Genomic DNA, 23,908 nt, shown 5'->3' with positions numbered 1-23,908 from the left:
TGACTTGTAAACAACAGAAATTTATTTCTCATAGATCTGCAAGGTGGGATCAAGATCAAGGTTCCAGGAGATTCAGTGTCTGGTGTGTCCCACATCCTGGTTCATAGGCAGCCAACTTCTCACTGTGTGGGCACAAGGCAGAAAGGGTGGAGGAGCTCTCTAGGGTCCCTTTTACAAAGGCATTAATCCCATTCATGAGGGCTCCACTCTCATAACCTAATCACCTCCCAAAGGCCCCACCTCCAAACACCATCACATTGCCACACGTAGGGCACCATCTGATACCAATGTGCTCCTGCCACTGCCCTGTAACAATAAAAGATAATGAAGTCCTAAAGATAAATAATGAAAACCTATCACTGAGACTGAAAGTTACCAGGAAAATCACTAAAGTAGCAAGGAGCCTAAGTTTTCAACTTGGACTTATTGTCAAGGCCACATTCACAAAATAGTTAATATCCTTACATTCCCCAAGGACCCAGCGTTCCAGAAAGATCAGTGGTTGTCAATAAAGAAAAAATAACATGTGAACTACAAGCTATGGCGAGCCTTCTTTTTTATACTAGTTGACTTCAGAATGAAGATAAAAATAAAATCTGAAAAAAGTTAATTTCAGCATCGTGTGAACATAAAGAATTAACACTTAATCTCCAGATGTCACATATTTTGTAAGTGGCCCCTTAGGAAGCACTGTGGCATAGGAGGAAATATATATCTAATTCAATTTTAATTTGATTTCTACAGTAAACAAATTGAGATGAAAAAAGCATCTATGAATTCTCTGTTATATGATGCATAGAAGTTATACTGTTTTAAGTACAATTATTTATTAAAATGTGTTTTCATATTTGAATATAATGATTCAAGTTAACTTCAGTGTAATAATTTAGGCAAAAGGAGAATAATTACAGTGTCTACCGGGATTTTGCTCTGTCTAGGGAATTTATGCAGAAGTGTTATTTCAAATGGATGCCTTATGATAACTTCCCAGTATGTAATAGTATGTTATTAGTATACTAAATTATCCATAAGAGGAAAATTTTAACATCTTTAATACTTGCTCAATTGCTTTCCATTATAAAAATGAATTGACACATATGCATCTTATTTTAGTGACTAATTAAAGGCATGAAACACTGACTAGTAAAATTAACAGGATATGATATAGAAAATTAGATGAGTATAAGCACAATCACACAATTCTACTTCCAAAATTTAAAAGGGAAGATATTAGGATTATATAGAGTGATAATCGATTCTGTTTTTCCCCCCCTTGAAACAACAAAAACTTAAAAGTTAAGATTATATATTCTCACAAACTTCATGCCTAACTTTATAAAAACAGATTAATGCTCGCATTCTAGAATGAAAAAAACCCAAGAGCTGAATTTTTAAATAGTATACTTAAAAAGGGAACAATTGAATTATTAAGTACCTTGCTCAAACACACTTCACCTGTCTAAGAAATTTTGAGACAATCAATCATTCAGGTTTGCAGAATACCAAATGCATTTTTCTAAATGTCACAAAAAGGCCGAGCAGAGTTTCTCCAAGGACACTGCAACTTTAGAATGTTAACCGTGGAGATAGATTAAGCTGTCTGTGAGAAAGGAGAACAGAAATATGCTACCTTAAGATGTTAAAGAGAAAGGTCAATATAAAGTCTGTCGAATGTTGAAAATGTAACACAGAACAAAAAAAGAATACACTGTATAAAGAAACGATAAGAAAATTCATGTATATTAACAATTTAAAATCTCTTTGAAAAGGAACTATTTGATTATTCTTTATGTTCTTTATCAAAACAATAACTAATTTTTTGTAAAAGAGTACTAGTATAGTTTTGCTTTATTTAAAAAAATTCTTGGGCTTCCCTGGTGGCACAGTGGTTGAGAGTCTGCCTGCCGATGCAGGGGACACGGGTTTGTGCCCCGGTCCAGGAAGATCCCACATGCGGCGAAGCGGCTGGGCCCGTGAGCCATGGCTGCTGAGCCTGCGCGTCCGGAGCCTGTGCTCCGCAACGGGAGAGGCCACAACAGTGAGAGGCCCGCATACAGCAAAAAAAAAAAAAAATTCTTTAAGCTAGCTGGCTACATAACACATTATAAAATTTGAGCTAAATAATTTTAACCTTTGTAAACATCACCCTATTATAGTGTTAGTAAAAATTGAGACTATTTTTTTTACAGTTTATTCTTTTAACTAATTTTATATGATAGAACAGCTAGCTGTACATTCAATCTTGAATGTATAGGGGAATACATAGCCAATAGGAAAATAATTGTGAAAGCAAAATCAGCATGTGTTATGTTTTAAAGAGTGTCATAGAATGTTTAACAGCTTGCACTATTGAACATTAAAGTTTTATTCCTAAAGTAGGGACAATATAAAGCTAGCACTTCCAAGAAAATTCAGAAGAAAGTTGCTAAGAACACAGTATTGATTTAATAACAAGCAATTGGTCTTAGGTGTATTACTCAGCACCATTACTTTCTCTGTTCAAACAACCAAAACTAAACAAATCAAGTGCAATGCTATTTATTTTTTGTTGATTTTCATAGGTGATCCTTTGATGTTGAGTTTATCCACATAAACATTTGATCTTCTTCCACGTTCAATGGCTGGACTTTGATGCAGTTTCTCCCTGAGAAATATACATGTGAACATTAATACCATTTTTTAAATGGTCATTAAAAAAATCAATACAAACATGATACAGACCACTGTAATTTAAGGTGAGTTTTATCTTAAAGGTTCCTTAATAGCTTTGAAAAACATATGGCATACTATTTCACTTAACATTTAAGAAAGCAACAGCTGCTTTCCTGAGATAGATTTAACTGTTTACCGTTGAACCATGCTGTCCAACATGGTAGCCACTAGCCACATCGTTTACATTTAAATTAATTAAAATAAAATAAAAATTAAAAATTCAGTTCCTCAGCTGCATTGTTTACATTTCAAGTGTGATTCAATAGCCACGTGGGGCTACTGGCTACCATATTGGACAGTACAGATGCATAACATTTTCGTCATTGCAAAAAATCATTTCAGAAAGTTCTATTGGACAGTGCTGGTTTACAGAAAATGCCACTGATAGGCCATAAATTTATAGATCATCTATAAAGAGCATGCTTTTCTCTAACTGGGACCTGGATTTCATAGTCAAACTTAGCACTGTTAGGTTTTTATCAATAAGCTTTTCAAAGTGAGACAAATACTATCTAAAATTAATATGAGAGCAAGATTTCTAAAGAAAACATTGGGGCTCTAAATTCCTAAACAAGTATTTTAAAATAAAAGATGCTAGCACATGAAATTCTGCACAAGTCTTCTAATTTACTTGGTACCCACTTGTCGACCGCTGGTTCTGGGAAGGCTTCCACCTTCTGCAGCAATTCTCCACTCTCTTAGAGCCTAGAACAGATTTCTGTTTTCAGGCCTGCTGAGCTCTCTCTCTCTCGAGTCTAATTTTCAATAGGATTTAGGTAGTGTTTTCAATTGTTCCCCCAGAGTATCAAATAAAATTGTAACTCTAGGATATATACTAAATGTGTCAAAATTTCTATAATCTCTATAAAAGTGTGGTATTAGCACGTTCATATTTCGCAGCTATTCCAAACGGTAATTCCAAAGGAGGCTAAAGTTTTTGCAAAACTCTTCCAAAATATTTGATATCTAATACAGATACTGTTACATATTATACAAGGGTCTAAAAATCTTTTTACCATTAAATGCTCAATTTTGACTTGTTAGGGAAGTTTTGTTCAGCCTTTTAGCTACAGTTCCTCTCTCCTTACCATATCCCTAAACACCAGTATCTTTACCTGGTACAAAACGTATGACTCCTACTCTATCCAGATGAAAATCTGTTTCACAAGAATAACTGCATTATAGTATATTGCTCTACCTTAGGAGGATTTTAGCCCCAATGTCTAAAGCATAATTTGCTAGTAAGGTACTAGTCATATAATCCTAAAATACTATTGGTTTTCAGATACAAATTTAAATTTGTGTTGGAATACTCAGAAATAATATAAAGTTATTACATCTTTCACAAAAGATATTATTGATACAAACAACTTGGATGTTAATCAAAACTTCCCGATAACAGAGGTAAAATTACATAACTTCTCTTCTAAATTGTCTTTAAAAAACACAGCTTAGTTTAGAAATAACTTTTACCTTCTTTTAAGTTCTCGGGATCCTGAATTCTCATGACCAATGTTTCGCATCCTAGAGTTTTCTAGATTGTGCCATTGTCCCCTTGGTTGGTACTTCAGAACCTCATTTTGCCACTCATCATCAAAAGCATGAGCATCACCTACATCCAATATCAAAATAAAGTGGTAAGTATTAAGGTATCAGCTGTCAGTAATTGCCTTGCTCCCCACACATTTCACTCTAGCCTGGTGTTTCCATCAGCCTAACCTTAAAGTAGAAGCAGGAAACTGCTTCAAATAAAAAGGTCTTGGACTCAGAGTAGTATTTCCTTTTCTCTTTGTTCCTCTCCTATTCCTGTTGATAATTTGCTTATGGATGATCTGGTTTTTCACACACCTGCCTGGATATCACATTACTTATCCAATGGACCCCATGACCCAGCGACACTAACAGGCTTTCTTCCCGGGTCATCTCATGGTGATGCTACTCTTCCTCTTACTGGGAGGACACTCCTCCTGTGCCTAGCACTTCCTGTCCTCAGTTTGGCCTCACAAGCTTCTTTTTCAATTTCCTGAGACAGGTTACTCATCTGACAGTTCATGTTGTTATGAAGTAGGTAATCTAAATTCCATAATAACAATAAGTAAATGATAATATGTGTTCTTTCAGATTGCCTTTATAATAATGTGTTACTTTACTAAAATTTTCTTCAGTATGTTCATTATTGTGAAGTACTCTGTATATATTTAAATATGGCCAAATTACAAAGGTTAAAATTAAAGAGAGGTTAAGATGTTGTGGCTTCCATCTCATTGCATAAGAATAATTTTATCCAGCTCCAAGAGAATTTCTTTTTCTAAAATCATATAATTTAAACCCTTTACTATGATAAAACATTTTTATTCAAAATACTTTCTAAAAACAGGAAATGAATACAGCTTAAAAACTATAATGAAAAAAGTTAGGAAGTCTTAAATGAGTTGAAGAATGAATATAAAATCTAAGAAGTGGAAAGATTTGCTTGATATATATGTGATTTATTGTCTGACAACACCAGAAATTTAAATCTTATCTATACAAAAGCCTAAGTGCCCCACAATACAGAATAGTTGAAATAAATTATGGCCAATTCATGATAAAACTTTTAGGTAACCATCTAGGATGTTTCTGAAAAGTAACATCATAGGTGACTGTTCACAATTATAGTGGGGAATTAAAATAAGCACAATATAAACTATATAGATAGTAAAATACAAATTTTGAAAAACAGTATGTGTGATTGTATGTTTATATATATCAATACATAAAACTATTAGGAAGAAATACACTAAAACGTTAATAGTAGTTATTTGGGGTTGGAGTTATGAATAATTTTAATTTCCTTTATACTTTTTTATACTTTTCGAATGTACTTCTTTGATATCAGAAATAAATAAAAACTCGATTTCCTACTGATAGTCTTACTAAAAAACAATTCAAAAGATTCCATTTTCCAAGTATAAAACAAAAAAATAAATGATACTCAACATTAACAAAAATCACTATAAAAAACAGATCTACAATGAAACACTGAAACCACAATTTTATTACTACTTTGATAACGTATTCTCTACATTTACAATTCATAAACTGTCTGAAACAACATCATATAAAATGTTTCTATAAAAAATATTCACCAAGTTCTATGGGTACAGCTGCTATTTTAACTTTGAGAGGAAGAATGCTATTTTCTCTGATAACTTACTTTCATTCATATTGATGAACTCTTGATTGACCTCTTCATCTCCAGTCTTCTTGTTCTTTGACTTTTTAATGACATGAGCTCGGTCATGGAGGTGATGACCAACAGCCATTTTTTCTAGTCCACTCTCAGAATCTCTCAGTGCTCTCCTAGTTTCCTTTACCTGTGAAAATGATGAAAATAAAAATTAGTTATTATTTAAATAAATATAGACTATAAACTCCTCAGAACCTGTTTACCTATAGAGGTAAGAATATAAATCTACTGCTCTAAAAATAATGGGTACTCAGTTCCACTACCAACTTGTAGTAAAATTATGGTAATAGTTCTCTGATATTTCCTGAACTGCTTACAATTAAAATGTCTAGGACAAACAGAACGAATATAATTATTAAAACAAAGAATAACTTAATTATATTAAACTTAGTGCTTTCAACACTGTCCTTGACAATTAATAGATGGGAGTACATACTAGCATTCCTACAAGAAAGGGCAACTAATTATTCAGCACTCGTGAAATGACTTATATATTCTATTTTCATTTAAGTCACCCATTAGACAGGCAAACCCAAATTTTCTTTACTATAAGTACTAACAAGGAAGTGGAGAAATGGGAACTCATACCAAAGTCTGTGGGAGCTAATTGTCTCAATCACTGTGTGATAATAACTTGGTGATTTCTAGGTAAGGATGAAGACACACATCTCCTCCGATCCAACAATAGCATTCCTAGCCCTTTTGCACGAGGAGACAGGTATAAAGATGAATAGGTGAAAAATTATAAACACCTAAATATCTATCAATAGAAAAATAGATTAAAAAACTGTGGTATAGGGCTTCCCTGGTGGCGCAGTCGTTGGGAGTCCGCCTGCTGATGCAGGGGAAACGGGTTCGTGCCCCGATCCGGGAGGATCCCACATGCCGCGGAGCGGCTAGGCCCGTGAGCCATGGCCGCTGAGCCTGCGCGTCCGGAGCCGGTCCGCAACAGGAGAGGCCACAACAGTGAGAGGCCCGCGTACCGCAAACAAAACAAAACAAAACAAAACAAAACAAACTGTGGTATATTCATATTTTAGACATTTATATAGAAGTTAAAATAAGAAACCAGAGCTACACATATCAACTTGAATAAATCTCAGAAGCAATTACTGAGCAAAGTCAAGCTGCAGAGGACACGTACAGTATGAAACCATTTATACAAAGTTTAGAAACCTGTAAAATAATTCACTGTATTGTATATGAAGCATACATAAGTAATAAAATTATAAAAGCATGCATGAAAATGATAAATTCCAGGTACAGGCATACCTTAGAGATACTGCGGGATCTGTTCTGGACCACCACAATGAAGGGAATATTGCAATAAAGTGAGTCACATGATTCTTTTGGTTTCTCAGTACACATAAAAGTTATGTTTACACTATACTGTAGTTATTAAGTGTGCAGTAGCATTATGTCTAAAAATGCAATGTACATACCTTAATTTAATAACACTGTATTGCTAAAAATTGCTATCATCTGACAACACAGGGTTGCCACAAACCTTTAGTTTGTTAAAAACACAATTTATCTGTGAAGCGCAATAAAGTGAAGCCCAATAAAACGAGGTATGCCTGTATAAGAAAATGGTTGTCTTTGGGGGACGGAGAAAGGGAAAAGGAGGAGGAGGGAGGAGTATATTGGAAGCTTTAACTGAATCTGTAACATCTTTGCTTAAAAAGGAAGCAAAACAAGAGACAACTTAAATAGAGAAAAGTGTTAATGATTTGACTAAACTGGATTGAAGGAGTATGGGGTACTTATATTATATTATTCTCTATGTCCTTTCTGTATACTTGAAATATTTTATGAGTTAAAAAATTCATCTACTTCAAATAGAAACTAAAAGTAGACATTTATTTCATGAAACAAAGACTTCTTATAGTGTCTACTTACTTTGTCAACATGTAAAGCTAATAAACATCCATGGATATTAACATGAAAAAAGGCACCTGGGGCAGGGATGGAGGTAGGTGGGGGAGACAAAGAATGCCTCAAAATAAATACATAAATACAGTTAGTTTTATTGCTTTTCACACTGACCTGTGTTTTCTCCCCCCATCCCTTCCCCTGACCAGTACCAGGTCAAATTTTAATAGTTAAAATTTGATATAGGTGATCTATGATTCCACAACTTTATAAAGTTCCAAGAAAATACTTACTCCTCCTGGAGCCCTGCGGGTTTGAGTTGAGGCCTGGAAAACCTTTGGTGGTTCATCTCCTACTTTGGAATAAGTCATAACTGAGGAAGAACTAAACGAATGTCCATTTGGATCCGTTGAAAGGTTACCCTAGAGGTACATATAAATTGTAAATCCAGTGAGTTCAGTCAAATACGAAGAAATAATGTCAGAGGATTCAAATAAAGTAACAACACTAGCTAGAAGTTCTACTAAAGATAGTATATATGATCAGTATGATGTCCAAATGGTACCCCCATGAAGGCCCTAACCTCCTTCCATTTTAGGTACCAATTCATACTCTCCTTGTAAGGAATAATAAATGCAAGTGATTCATTCAGAAATCCTCAAATCTTTGAGGTCAAAGACTTGTGGCTTAAATTTATAGATGCCGTGCCCTGAAGCATGTAATACTTTTACAGTCAGTGGTTGACTTTTGTGTGCAATTTTGCCAATGTTGAGCCAATTAGCCATATGCCAAGAAGTTTTATACCTTCTGTGGGTACCAACTGCTACATTTCTAAAATCATTAATAATGTCCTAGATTTGGACATTCTGAAATGATCCTTAGATTTAAAACTGGATGACTAAAATAATATGGGTGGTCTTCATACTGAATCAAGTTATTTTGATTAATATCATGAGTAGAAAAGTAAGAGTATTAGTACTAGTTTATAAGTGTTTGGACTGTATGAATCTAATCCAGTGCCTAAACATCATTCCTGAAATTTCTATTTTCAGAGTTTTTTTTTAACACTAAAACTTAATTTCTTAGATGCTACAAATCTTTTTAAGTAGACAAGTTATACATAATAAAAAAATCTAAATTCATATAAAACATTCATTTACAATAGTGATCTTCAGCAGAATAAATGTTTTTGAAGTTGAATGTTTTTATTTTGAAAGTTTAATTAATGCTGCTTTTCAAACTTGCAGGTTCTGAGATCATTTTGGTAGGCTGTGACCAGGATTTTTAAAATATGAAGTAAAATAGAAAATATCAGCACATGCTGTAAACAGTATGATTATTTTCTCATGAAATTTTTATTTCAGGTGTAAAATATATACAGTACACAAGTACTGTCATGATGTAAGATATATTTTTCAATCACTGTGGACCATGGTTAGAAAAAGGTTGAAAGCCACTATAATATAGGATACCAATAACTGAAAATAACATTCTCATCAGTCCTTTAGTACTTACAAAGTTTCTTTGTAATTCCTGCATGCTGTTTCGCATATTTAACATCATTCGGTCCATTGCCTGAAAAGGGTTGACATCTGTACGCTATAGGATATTAGGAAGTATGTTATTAACTATAAGCACAACACAAAGGAAGCAAAATCAACATTCCCAAAACAGCTGAAATTTTTTTTTTTTGATTTTTGCTGTGGGGTCTCATGCAGTGATCGACCAGGCAAAGATAATTTAAGGACTATATAATGAAAGTGATTTATTAAAGAAGAATTTGAAGCATACACAAAATCCTAAACAGCCAACATACAAATGGTTAGGGAGTTGTAACACTATAAATACATGCATACATACATGTGTATATATCCACACATATATACATGCAAGAACATATAAATACACACACACATAAAATTCAACTTGCTCATAACATAATCTGGTTAAAATTTAAATACTGAGTGGTGTATCCTTGGCTGTGGGACAGCTCTAGCATAGACTAGTCTTCCAATTTTTCCTTCTTCCTTCTGGATATCCTACCAGGCAAATAAATAAAACCCAAGTATAAGATGACAGTGTTCCTTCCAGCAGTCCAACATGGGTGATAGAAGCTGCCTCTGGAGTAATCAGTCCTCCTTTCCATCAGACTTGGACCCAAGTGATATAGGTTGATTCCACTAACAGTCCTTGGATTTGCTGCCCACCACTGCCAGCTCAGTAGGGCATACACTTGAAGCATGAGGTATGCTCCTTTATTTATTTAAGTAATTTATTTATTTTAATAGACCTTTATTGGAGTATAATTGTTTCACAATACTGTGTTAGTTTCTGCGGCACAACAAAGCGAATCAGCCACATGCATACATATATCCCCATACCCCTCCCTCTTGAGCTTCCCTCCCACCCTCCCTAACCCACCCCTCTAGGTCATTGCAAAGCACTGAGCTTATCTCCCTGTGCTATGCTGCTGCTTCGCACTAGCTATGTATTTTACATTTGGTAGTGTACAAATGTCGATGCTACTCTCACTTCGCTCCAGCTTCCCCCTCCCACCTCGTGTCCTCAAGTCCATTCTCTATGTCTATGTCTTTATTCCTGCCCTGCCACTAGGTTCATCAGTACTATTTTTTTTTTTTTAGATTCCATATATATGTGTTAGCATACGGTATTTGTTTTTCTCTTTGTGACTTCACTCTGTATGACAGACTCTAGGTCCATCCACCTCACTACAAGTAACTCAATTTTGTTTCTTTTTATGGCTGAGTAATATTCCATTGTATATACGTGCCACATCTTCTTTATCCATTCACCTATCGATGGACATTTAGGTTGCTTCCATGTCCTGGCTATTGTAAATAGTACTGCAATGAACGTTGTGGTACATGTCTCTTTTTGAATTATGGTTTTCTCAGGGTATATGCCCAGTAGTGGGATTGCTGGGTCATATGAGAGTTCTATTTTTAGTTTTTTAAGGAACCTCCATACTGTTCTCCATAGTGGTTGTATCAATTTACATTCCCACCAACAGTGCAGGAGGGTTCCCTTTTCACCACACCCTTTCCAGCATTTATTGTTTCTAGATTTTTTGATAATGGCTATTCTGATCAGTGTGAGGTGATACCTCATTGCAGTTTTGATTTGCATTTCTCTAATAATTAGGTGATGTTGAGCAACTTTTCATGTGCCTCTTGGCCATCTGTATGTCTTCTTTGGTGAAATGTCTATTTAGGTCTTCTGCCCATTTTTTAATTGGATTGTTTGTTTTTTGATATGGAGTTCCATGAGCTGTTTGTATATTTTGGAGATTAATCCTTTGTTGTTTCATTTGCAAATATTTTCTCCCATTCTGAGGGTTGTCTTTTGGTCTTGTTTATGGTTTCCTTTGCTGTGCAAAAGCTTTTACGTTTAATTAGGTACCATTTGTTTATTTTTGTTTTTATTTTCATTACTCTAGGAGGTGGGTCAGAAGAGACCTTGCTGTGGTTTATGTCAAACCACATATATGGTTTGTGTTTTCCTAAGTTTTCCTCTGAGAGTTTTATAGTGTTTGGTCTTACATTTAGGTCTTTAATCCATTTGAAGCTTATTTTTGTGTATGGTGTTAGGGAATGTTCTAATTTCATTCTTTTACATGTAGCTGTCCAGTTTTCCCAGCACCACTTATTGAAGAGACTGTCTTTTCTCCTTTGTATGTTCTTGCCTTCTTTGTCATAAATTAGGTGACCATATGTGCATGGGTTTACCTCTGGGCTTTCTATCCTGTACCATTGATCTATATTTCTGTTTTTGTGCCAGTACCATACTATCTTGATTATTGTAGCTTTGTAGTATAGTTTGAAGCTGGGGAGCCTGATGCCTCCAGAGGTATGCTCCTTTAGAAGAACAGTTAAGAATTCCTCCAGAACAGTAGTTTCTTAGCCAGGAGTGATTTTGATCCCAGGGGGACATTTGGCAATAATTATACTCATTTTTGTTTGTCACAGCTGGGGAGGGTATATGACTGGCATCTAGCGGTAGAGGCAAGGGATTCTGCTAAACATCCTACAAAGCATAGGACAGCTCCCCAGAACAAGAATTATCCAGCCCAACGTGAAAGTAGTGGTGTCAAGGCTGCAAAACTCTGCTCTAGAAAGATCTGCTATTGATTTTAAGTTTTATCACTGGAACAATCAGCAGGAATCAAAAAGTGAAGCACATATTCTAGTGTGTCACCCAAAGCATCATCTACTATTATAAGGAGTGTTTAGTTCAAGGAACTCCCCTGCTCAAGCAGGAGTGTTTTGAATCCTGTAAGGCACTGTTATTCAATGCTGGTATTTCAGCCCTTCTGGATATTCTTTTGCTTTGTGCCAAGCTGGGACTCAGTAAAGAATCATCAAAGGCCTGTTTATGTCTCTGCCTTCTACTGGGTTTTTATTGCTAGTTACAATAGAAAATAGATGAAAAAAGCAAATTCCTTTTTAGAATCTGCACTTAGCACAGTAGGGAACAACAAAGACACGTTTAGGAGTTACTGATACATCTTTAGTATGCAAAGGACTACAATAGAATTAATCTGCATTTCAGAGATTCAACACAATTCAGGAAATGTTGTGAATTTTTTGCTTCAACATTAGGTTGAGAATCAAGGCTGTATAAGAGAGAACAATTCAAGAGAGACAGAAGGGCTGGCCTAAGGAAGGAGAGGAGGAGGAGGAGGAGAAAAAGATCCGATGTTTGGGGTATATTCTGTCTCTTCTCAATTCACTATTAAATCAGCCATCAAAAGATGTATCTGTACTTGCTATGGGGTGGCCCAACGCCTTGACAAAAAAGTGGAGCTACAAATTAGAGCGGAGATTCCAGTGGGCTTTTGAGGCCTTCAGGAACTCTGTACAGCTGCTCTTCTCTGCCTAGAATGTTTTCTCCTGACTCTCAGTATAGTTTCTTCTAATCATTCAAGTATCACCTCCTTAAGAAGCCCACCCGTCTAAACTAATCTCTGCCTCACATCCACCTGTCACTATATCATTACTCCATCTCCTTCAGAGTACTTTGACGATCTGAAATTATTTTGTTGTTTATTGTCTGTCTTCCCACTCTGTAAAAATAATCTCTGTGAAGGCAGGGCTATATTCTCTGTCTTACCCACTACTAATTCCCAATACTTTAAAAACAACTCCTGGCACATAGGAGGGCTCAATAAATATTTGCTGAATGAAGGAACTAATTATCTCTAATTAGTTAACTAATTAGCTCAGCTCAAACCCATATATCCAACTGTTTACCAGATAAATCCCACCTGGACAGCCCACAGATGCCTCAAATGCAAAACACCCAGAATTGAAATGACCTTTCTGAACACCCCTGCCCTCATACCTGCACTGCATCAATGCTCTCTGTTCCTAGCTCAGTGGCATTCCCATCTACCTAATTCCTCATGCCACAAAAATAAGCATAATACTTTCCTTCTCCCTCTCTACTGATCCATCAACCCAATTTATCAACAAGTTCTATCCATTCACTTATTTAACTCTTTCTCAAAGGAGATTATTTCTCCTTATCACCACAGCTATTACCTGAGTAGAAGCTATCACTAATACTTCCCAGAATACTTGATCAGCCTCCTAGTCTCCCTGTCTCCACTGTGATCCCTTCTAATCTCTCTCCTCCCTGCAGGCACAATGATCTTTAAAAAATGAGAACCTGGGGGCTTCCCCGGTGGTGCAGTGGTTGAGAGTCTGCCTGCCAATGCAGGGGACACGGGTTTGTGTCCCGGTCCGGGAAGATCCCACATGCCACGGAGCGGCTGGGCCCAAGAGCCATGGTCGCTGAGCCTGCGCATCTGGAGCCTGTGCTCCACAACGGGAGAGGCCGCAACAGTGAGAGGCCCGCGTACCGCAAAAAAAAAAAAAAAAAAATGAGAACCTGATTCTACTACTGTTTTGATGAAAATTCATCAATTGCTCCCCCTGCTCTTAAGATAATGTCCACAATCCTTACCAGGGCCAAAAGAAGTCGCCCTGGTTACCTCTCCATCCTCATCTATACACACTCTCCAACTCACATCCTAGGGCCAAATGACCCTAAACATCTTTGGGCTCCCTAGCCTCTAGGTTTCTGCACATGCTGTTTCCTCTGTGTTGAGCACTCGTCTTCTCCCCTCCCAGATTTTCCTGGCTAACTCCTATTAATCCTTAAGGTTCAGGAAGTGTTCTCTAGTTGACCTCCACTCCACCATCCCCAAAGGTCTGGGCTACAGGCTTTTTTCTGCCTGTGCTCCCACAGCATGCTGAACTTCCTGATCATTTTTACTGATAACTCTGTGCTATAGCTGTTTTTTTTTTTCCTTCATCACTTGTCCCACTAAAAACTCTGGTCAGGAAGGACAAATGTTATATGTCAAACTTTAAGGAGAGAAATGGCTGAAGTCTAGCACAAGAGAATAAAAAAACTTTTTCATGAGAGCATAGGTGCATCCATAGGAAATGTTCCAAGGTGATGCTATTTTCTGTTACTCCTCAGATTGCCTTTAATGTGTTAGAAGCTAGAGCCACAGAAAACAGGACCAAAGGCCTGGAGAAACAGGGGTGGGAGAAAAGCTGGTTGCAGAGTAGCCATGCTTGAACATGGGAAAGGAAACGCATGAATGAATTGGCAATAGAGTCCTAGAGAAAGCAGCCAATCTGAGCTTTTCCAGATGTGCTTGTCTAGCTACAGTCTGGTGGTTTTTCACCTTTTGAAAAGTCTTCATAAGCTTGGGGAAGTTTCCAACTTTTAAACACAACTGTGGGGATCCCTTTTGCAAATCAAGTGAGTAGTCATCAACTAAAATGTACTTTTTCTTTTGGAAAACTGATTTTATTATGTTGATATTACTTACTTCACAAAACACAGGCCTAAACACTCTAAGATAAATTTAACACATGACACAAGTTTTCAGTACTAAATGCTAAAAAGCCATTATGAAATTGGGCATGCCAATTCAGTTTGCTTGAGTTAATGAAAAATAAATATTTGTCAGAAAATATTGCTCAAATGGTTTGTGTCTTATCATATGAACCATACTACCAAAACTGCCAAAAGGCACAAGAGAACTCATCACCTAGAAAAAAACTCCAATTAATTTTGGTTATGATATTTATTATATAACAATCTCTGAAAAAGAGAGAAATGCACTGCATAATCACATAGTTCAGAGCTAACCAAATTACAGAACCTTTTAATCAAAAAGAATTCAACATATATTTTTAAAGTTATCTGCTTATTATTCATTGTAGAGCCTGACAGGATCCTGGCAGGCAAATAGAGAGACCATATATCACTTTTAAATAAGACTACTCTAGTATTTGTTAAAGGCAGTTGAAAGAGAAAGTATTTGCTATGGATTGAGACAAACATTTCTCAAAGGAAATGCAAATTCACACCAAAATTAACACATAAGGTACAATGATTAAGATTATATCATCTTTCCTTTGTTCAACTATTCCATATTTTTTTAAAAATCAGTTAATCTTTCCTTTAACCTGTTAAAAATCAAAAGTATCTAAATTAATAACATTTCAAAAAATTAGTAGAGATATTCGGCCAAAAATTTAATGAATACCTCCTAAGAACTAATTTATAGAATAAGTAATATGGACTTCAGAAAGGATCACACATAGATATTTAAAGATATTTGGAGTCTTCGATAGGAAAAAGAACATTAAGTATAATAGATAGAATAATCAAAATTAATAGTTCATAAATTATATTTCTCAATAGGTACAGATGAATGAAAATACATTTTTAGATTCGTATACAAATTAAAAACTTTCATTACTTGGAAGTTTTAAATGTTGAAAATAAATTTTGAATTTCTTGGTAAAAGGTATATATAAAGTTTTACCATTATTCTGTGATAATTTTCTCCCTGTGTAAGTTATGACAAAAAAACTAGAGAAAACTGTGTTTATCTTCAATTTTATAAGTTGTATCAGTTGATATATACTTATACTGTATATGTAGAACGGTAATCTCCAAAGTGTATTGATGTACCAGTCAAATTCCTCTTTCTGTTTCTTTTTACTGAAAGGAAAAACAGATTTTACATTGACTCTGGCACCATCTCTCAATCTAACTGTCAAATGGTCACATGTCATATCTTGAATTATAAACTGCCTAATTAAATAAATTTACAGATTAAATTATAGTTTTAAACAAACCAATCCTCTCAAAATGGACAACTGGCTTAAAAGTATCCCAATAAAGAAATCATGAACTGAAGAAACTGCTAATAGTACAAACACAGGAAAACGGCAAAGCTGATGCTTCTTCTACTTCTGTAGGTGTCTCTGTTTTCCCTCCTAATAGGGCTGTTAAAGATGACAAACATCAAGAAATGGGCCAAAAATAAAGAAAAAAGTTATCAAGTGTCTATTTGAAATATAAATTTTCATCCACTATGCTTAAAAGCATCAGCATATGGCTCGCTACTTAATCAAAATACTCATTTTAAAATTTATAACTTCATAAAAAGAGAATAAAAAGTTTGTGTAAACTGTTAATAAAAGTTCAAATAGAACAGCCAGCATGCTCAAAAAGTCTACTGTTTTCTTCACTGTGCTCTTTTCAAACTAGGTAGCCATCTTTTTCATCTTCTGCAGTCAACTTCTAACTTGTTTCTACTTTCACATCTAGTTATGAGACACTGACTTAGAAAAGTCAAGTTAGGATACAGGCCTTCTGTTGCTACTGTTGTTTGTTTGTTTTTGTTTTCTTTTAATTAATTTATTTAGTTTTGCTATTACATATCTCTTTCATACTGAGACGTAAATATGTCAAATGTATCACACCCTAGGGAAAAAAAGGTGAGCCATATCTCACCAGTATAAATTATAATGTACCGGGAAAGAAAAAGTGTTTTGGCTAAAAGAGAAGCTGAATGTTCCTTGTAAAACTGGATGAAATTCCTATATTTAAAAATTACTACTGCCCTTCAACTGCCCTAGGACAGTGCTCAGTACTCTTGGTTGGCAAAGAGTTTTCATAGTTTGAACAAGAAAAAACCCCACTGGTGTTAGCTTTCTAAGACAGTTGATACAATACAATGTAACTGAAGAAGAATGTATACTACTTGATTTTAGATGGGAGAGGCAACTAAATACTACCTAGCAGTATTGACTATATAAAAAGTTATAAAACTCAAAGTTTTATGAAATGGTTTTGTCTAAATCTGATATAGTAAAAATTACCATTTACTTTTTATTTAATAGGTAGATGAGTACTGCAGTTTTTCTTGGGAAAATGTTTAAAGACATTTTTATTAAATTAAAACATAAGATGATAGGTTCACATATAGGTGATTAGTGTACTTTACTCAGCATTGGTTTAAAAAAAAGCTAAAAGCTTTCCAGTCTATTTGAATATCATCATGCTCTCCATTAAGGTGGCCAATAGCCACGTGTGGCTATTTAAAATTAGTTTTAAAATAATTAGAATTTAATTAAAAATTCAGTAGCACTAGGCACATTTCAAGTGCTCGACAGCCATATGTGGCTAACCACACTGAACAGGGCAGATTTAGAACATTTGCATCATCCAGAATGTTCTATTGGATAATGCTACAGACTTTAGCCTACATCTATGATTAACAATCTTACACAAAAGTTAATTTATGTCACTATAAACCAGACAAGGTAGCAACTATTTTAGTTTTTCATTCAAATGTTGTTCTTGGCCTTCCTTTATATTCAGAGTTGTTTTCCTGCTTGACTTTCCTTATTCAATCATCACATTTATGCAACCATATTACTTCAGCTGTGTGGGTGTTTTTGGTTCCCCAAAACTTGATTTCAAGCCACATTGGCAAGGTAACTATGAGGCAAGCTAAAATACAAATAGTTCTAAATTATGAATCGTATAAGCTACAGTTTCACAGAAATTTATCTATTTGGTTACATATATTTCTTATTCCAGCTCATTAAACATTCAGATGTTTTAAGCACAAGTACCCAGGAAAGCACAAGTACCCATTTACTTCTACTTCCAATGGATGACCAGCAATGTGTTTTAAGCACAAGTACCCATTTACTTCTACTTCCAATGGATGACCAGCAGAGTTACAGCTTAGGCATCCTTAATAAGAACTTTATATATATATATATATAATATAACTTTATTATAAACAGATCTCCTTTCTATGCTTACAAGGGAATAAAATTGTCACTTCTTTTTCTACAAAGGCTACGAGTAGCTCATTTATGCACGTAAATACAAAGCACTATGTACAGCCCTACTCTTTCTTTGCTGTGGTTATAGCAGATATATAAAATGCTTCAATGCTCATGTGAAAGATAAAATTTCAGAATGTCATATTTGATTTTTCTGCTCTCTTTGACAATTTTTTCCTTTGACCTTAATTTTCAACTTTTATGGAAATTTATAGCCCTAACAGTAAAAAATATATATAATGATACCACATTAACTAATTTAAAAAATAACTGGAATGTAATTAATATATATATTGGAATAATATATATGTGAAAAAGAAGGTGAAGATTACTTTCATTTAAATGGCAAATGCAATGTTATCCATCAAACGTCTTAGGAGTATTTGAAACATTTTGCTCTATTTAAGACCACTGCAAATAGAAAATACAAAAATGTTTTCCTGGAAGATTCGGGAAGTTTCCCAACTGACCAATTCAAAATGTTTACTGAGTTCCAAATATCTACATTTCTATTGCAGAGATTTATCTTTTAGAAAGAAACTCCTGTGGATTTGTTGTTCTAGAACTGCCATTCCTGAGGCTGAAGAAGCAATAGAAATAAGCAGAAAAGAAGATACTTAAGGTATATAAATATCCTGTGTTTTTTTTTTTTTTTGAGTTGAGTATGTTTGTAACCTTTTAGTTTTGCTCTCAGACAAGACTTCTGAATATATATTGTAGTTTTGCAAGGCTTTTGAATACAATTAAAAGTTAATCTCGGGCTTCCCTGGTGGCGCAGTGGTTGAGAGTCCGCCTGCCGATGCAGGGGACATGGGTTCGTGCCCCGGTCCGGGAGGATCCCACATGCCGCGGAGCGGCTTGGCCCATGCGCCATGGACGCTGAGCCTGCGCGTCTGGAGCCTGTGCTCCGCAACGGGAGAAGCCACAACAGTGGGAGGCCCGCACACCGTAAAAAAAAAAAAAAAAAAAAAAAGTTAATCTCAGTTTTGAAGGTCCAAGGTAGCCATGCAGAAGACTGGTTTTTCCTGGTCCAATAGAGATAAAGCATTATACTATCCTTTTTTATTTTAAAGTGGGAAAAAAAAGTGTTGTATGCAATGATATTTCCTTGCCTGTTCTAATGTAAGACATGGGAGTAAATGATGAGGTGAGGAAAAAACTATATACATATGTAAAACAATGTTTTAAGTTTGGCTTGTAATATATAACTTTATGGTGCTAAAAGTTTTAGTAGCACAGTGGAATTCTATACAATTAACAATTCATTGTTAAAGAACTCAGCTTTCCAACCGGTCCCTCCTTTTACATAAGTTATTTCTATAACATAAATATTAGTCATATCCTGTTGTCAGAGATATATTCTTCTGTAATACTTTTCTTTACTAACTTTAAAATAAAGAACTTACAGTCAAGGAATTTTCTCCATCCTCATGTCCCGTATGGTTACGAGCTCTTCCTCTGCCATCAGAGATGCTGAACAGGTCTCTTCCAAAAGGTTCAGAAAAATTTCTCATCATCTGTCGCATACTTTCTTGGTGTGCCATAAAAGAATCACTGTTGAAAATACATATAATCATGTAAGAGTAAGTGTTGGAATTTAAATAATAAGTAGGCAGCTTAATACTACAAAGAATTATTTTACGCTAATATGCTTGTTAAAGAGACAAAAGAAGAGCTTAGGAGAATAGAATTATCTCATAAAGACCCACTATTCATGAATACAAAACCTGTTCTGTTTGTTACCTACCATAAGTCACTTATGTATAATAGTAAAAATATACCTTTATTTATCTCATTGTATGAAATTGATAAACACAAAGTAACACATCTCAGGTAGCTTAAGCCAGCACTAAAGGAAATGGCAAAAAAGGACTGAAAAATATTGCTACTAGGTAGAGGCCACTTTGGGCAGTCTACATACATTCTAGTGAGAGCTAATAAAGAATGCTGGCTTGTTTATTTTTTAACTCTTATTTATTAAATATGAGCATTGAGAACCATAGCTATGTTATGAATACCATAAAAGATACAACATTATTTTTTAAAAAACAGGTTTTTTTTTGTCTGAATGTTATGGAGTTGTAAGAGTTCTTTATATATTCTAGACATCAGGCTTTTATTATATATGTCTTGTAAATACTTTTCCCCCAATCTTGGACTTGCCTTTTCATTTTCTTAACATCAGCTTACTGAGCCACACAGCCAGGATCCTCTGTTAGGTCTTCAGTTTTCATCAGACTATGACCTTTGCATGGAAATTTTATTTCTGACTTAGTTTTCTACCTCTGCCTTTCATCTTTAACTAACTCCAACTCCTATGACATTTTACATATCTCCATAAGCATCTTTTATTTTTAGAAGATGAGGAATAAGTAGAATTTAAAACATGAAGGGAAGAATTGTAATAGAAAGTCAGAAGTGGACAATCTGACAATCTGAGGGGAGTATCGTATAAAAGAGTAAATTGTGTTGATTATTCTACCGTACCTTCTAAATTTCCTGTCTTAAATTTAAAAGGCTTCCATTTTTATTTTACATCTTCTAACATGGGAGATTTATTTGTAGTTTTTTTTTTTAACAAAATGTTCTAATATTACTGAACTTAATTTCAGTTAGGTATATTATAAACTTGATTATCTAGTCTCTGATAAACCAATGAACTCACTAATTTATATGTGTGGTACCCAGCTTCTAAGATGGCCCCAATGATCACCACTCCCTGGTATTCATGAGCTCATGTAAACCCTTCCTCCCCTTAAGTATGGCTGGACTTACAGACTTGCTTCTAATAGAATATAAGTGATGGGATGTCAATTCCAAAATTAGGTTTTTAAAAAGACTGTGGCTTCTGCTTGTGTGCTCTCTTAGCATGATGGCTCACTCTGCAGGAAGCAGCTGCCACACTATGAGGCAGCCCTGTGGGGAGGCCCACCTGAGTGAGCTTAGGGGCAGGTTTTTGAGACCAGCCAACAGCCACGTGAAGGAACTTGGAAGTATATTCTCTGTCAGTCAAGCCTTAAGATGATGACAGCCTTGACTCACAACTTGATTGCAGCCTAACAGGGCCCGTTGGAACCACTAAGCTGCTCCTAGATTCCTAACCAACAGAAGTTATGACATAATCAATGTTTGTTTTAAGCTGCAATAGACAACTAATACATATTACATCCCAAAGAGCAGTGTATAACACATTTAAAACTGCCCTTATTCTGTCAATTTTGGTAGTTTCATCTAATGACTGGGAAGGAAATGAATACAAATCTATAAAAATAAGTAGGTCTGTTTCTGCATCATGAGAAAATGTTTTCTAGATTTTCACCAAGTTTTGAGACTATGTTTGGGATGGTATGAATATATATATAAGCTTCTATGGCATAAAACAAACCTCAATTGAGGGTGGTGTTTCTTAGATAGGTTTCTTAGATAGGTGGTCTTACTCCAGAGCAGTTGAAACTGAGGTACAAGAAGACACGGAACTTGTATTCTATTTATTCCTCATCTTCTAAAAACAAAAGACGCTTATGGAGATATGTAAAATGTCATAGGAGTTGGAGTTAGTTAAAGATGAAAGGCAGAGGTAGAAAACTAAGTCAGAAATAAAATTTCCATGCAAAGGTCATAGTCTGGTGAAAACTGAAGACCTAACAAAGGATCCTGGCTGTGTGGCTCAGTAAGCTGATGTTAAGAAAATGAAAGGCAAGTCCAAGATTGGGGGAAAAAGTAGTTACAAGACATATAAAATAAAAGCCTGATGTCTAGAATATATAAAGAACCCTCACAACTCCATAACGTTAAGACCAAAAAAACCCCTGTTTTTTAAAAAATAATGTTGTATCTTTTATGGTATTCATAACATAGCTATGGTTCTCAATGCTCATATTTAATAAATAAGAGTCAATCAAAAGTCACTAAGGAAGAAGTTCGGAACTACAGGTACTGACTGCAACGGAAATGCTTCTCTATGTAGCATGCTTCCAGGTGAGTGGAAACTTTAAGAACAGTAAGCAACTCTCCCAAGAAATGGTGGCTGGACAATATGATATACCAGTTCAAGTTCAACAAATGTTTATTTTCTATATTGTGCATCAAGCATAAAGGTTGATTACTGGTCTGGAGGAACTTCTGGTCTGACAGAGAAGTGAGACTTCATGTTTTAAAATTAAGATTTTAAAACTTAGATATTATATTAGTTTACTATTGCTTCTGTAACAAATCACCACAAATTTAGTGACTTAAAACAACACAAATTAATTTTCTTACAGTTCTGGAAGTTAGAAGCCTAGAATTGGCTAGAATCATTGTGTTGGCAGGGCTGTATTGCTTCTGGAGGCTGCAGGGGAAAATCAGTTGCCTTTTTCTAGTTTCTAGAGACTGCTCGTGTTCCCTGGCTTATGGCTCCTTTCCCCATTTTCAAAACCTGCAGCATAGCATCTTCAAATCTCTCCCTGAGGCTTCCATATTTAAAAGATTCTTGTGATTAAATCGAGCCTGCCTGGATAATCCAGGTTATTGTCCTATTTTAAGGTTAGCTGATTAACGGAGTTAATTCCAACTATAACCTTAATTTCCCCCTGCAATGCAAAATGACATATTCACAGTTTTGGGGGATTGGGACATGGGCATCTTTAGGGGGGCATTATTCTGTCTACCACAAATACATTCCTAAAATCACTTTATTTAAAGCAATTTCCAATTGTTCCTGTCAGTCTGCATAAAATAGTCTTAGAAGATTGAAAAGCTATAAAATACAGCTTGTGATTAACCTGGCACTAGTGTGCTGAAGGGGATTTCTATGACTGATGATGAAGACAATAGATTAAAGAACTTGAACCTGAATTAGGACAAGCCAAAAGACATCAGCTCTGAAAGCACCATCTCTTGAAGAAGTATCCACCCCAATGGCAGCATTCTCTCTGACTAATGGCCTGATTTGTAACTATTATTTCTTGTTATAATTCAAGGGGACTTTTGAGGTCCTTTATTAGACAACTAAATAATTACAATTTTTTAAAAGTAATTTATGAAATCCATGCCAACGCAAACTACCTTTTGTTCTTAAAGTACCAAAGAAAGGCTTCTGTTATACCTTGCCTCCCCCTCCCCCAAACCCTTTCCTGATACTTTTCCAGCTACTGTCTCCTTTCTTTTAGCACTTAAAATCTTCCAATAGTCATCTATACTTGTGTCCTTTACTTCCTTGTAGCTCATTCCCTTTATTTCTTTACAAATGCCTTTTCCTTCCCTTCACCTCTGCAATAAAACGCCAATGATTCCCTTAACCTTCCAATTACTGAAACCCAAAGGTCATCCCTAGTCCTTGAATTCTCCACAGCATCTGGAACTCTGGGGGCAATGCGCTGTTCTCAGCCTTGTTTGATAAATTTCTCCTTTAAATTCTCCTTTCCTTCTCGCCCTTGATGGAGCTTCTTTAGTGTCACAGATAGATTACTGATGTGTCAAAATGTTGATACCTCATCCTTGTGGCAGCCAGGTGGGGCCTGAACCTGCCAAAGTCCCTGGCGCTGGTTACTTCCAGCTTCTATCAGTCTCTCCTCCTTTGTACTCCAAGGTGCTTTGCAAATATTCTCTAATTGTAAATGATGTTAAAATGCTGAAAAGCACTGCCCCCTAAAGACATACTTCCTCTGGGCTTTACCTGGTCTTCTTTTCCCTGCCCTCTGTGCATTATTTCTTTTAACTTGACCGTGCTTAAAAGTCACCAGAGGTACCCATTAAAATGCAGATTCCTGAGACATACGCCCAGGGATTTTTGATTCAGTATATCTGGAGCATGGCCCAGTAATCTGCATTTCAGCAAGCATTTCAAGTAGCCCTAATGCAGATGTTCCAAGGACCTCAAATGAATAAACACTATAATCTGTCCTCTTCAACCACTTTATCA

At 35.5% G+C, this 23,908-nt stretch overlaps 1 protein-coding gene across 6 annotated transcripts in view; it reads right to left on the bottom strand.

Annotated features, from left to right (window-relative positions):
- MLF1 (myeloid leukemia factor 1) overlaps positions 1-23,908 on the bottom strand; it is a 37,728-nt gene continuing 13,820 nt past the window's right edge. Inside the window, exons 2-9 of one of the 6 annotated variants that reach the window (XR_010943533.1) lie at positions 19,413-19,560; positions 9,775-9,852; positions 9,329-9,412; positions 8,107-8,235; positions 5,909-6,068; positions 4,186-4,324; positions 2,188-2,644; positions 1-2,131 (exon numbers count right to left, since the gene is read on the bottom strand). Coding sequence is in view for 4 of the 6 variants with exons in the window: in XM_067737853.1 (XP_067593954.1) it covers positions 2,539-2,644; positions 4,186-4,324; positions 5,909-6,068; positions 8,107-8,235; positions 9,329-9,412; positions 9,775-9,852; positions 19,413-19,560 (844 nt within the window). In the remaining 2 variants the exon portion in view is untranslated. Of the gene's footprint in view, positions 2,645-3,354; positions 3,418-4,185; positions 4,325-5,908; positions 6,069-8,106; positions 8,236-9,328; positions 9,413-9,774; positions 9,853-19,412; positions 19,561-21,391; positions 21,411-23,908 lie in introns of those variants that run through there. The other 5 variants (XM_067737855.1, XR_010943534.1, XM_067737853.1 and 2 more) reach the window with 5 other exon arrangements.

Source organism: Pseudorca crassidens, chromosome 5, assembly GCF_039906515.1.
Source record: "Pseudorca crassidens isolate mPseCra1 chromosome 5, mPseCra1.hap1, whole genome shotgun sequence".
Classification (NCBI taxonomy): domain Eukaryota; kingdom Metazoa; phylum Chordata; class Mammalia; order Artiodactyla; family Delphinidae; genus Pseudorca; species Pseudorca crassidens.
The sequence above is the reverse complement of the archived record's forward strand: the minus strand, read 5'-3'. Positions and strand labels throughout refer to the sequence as shown.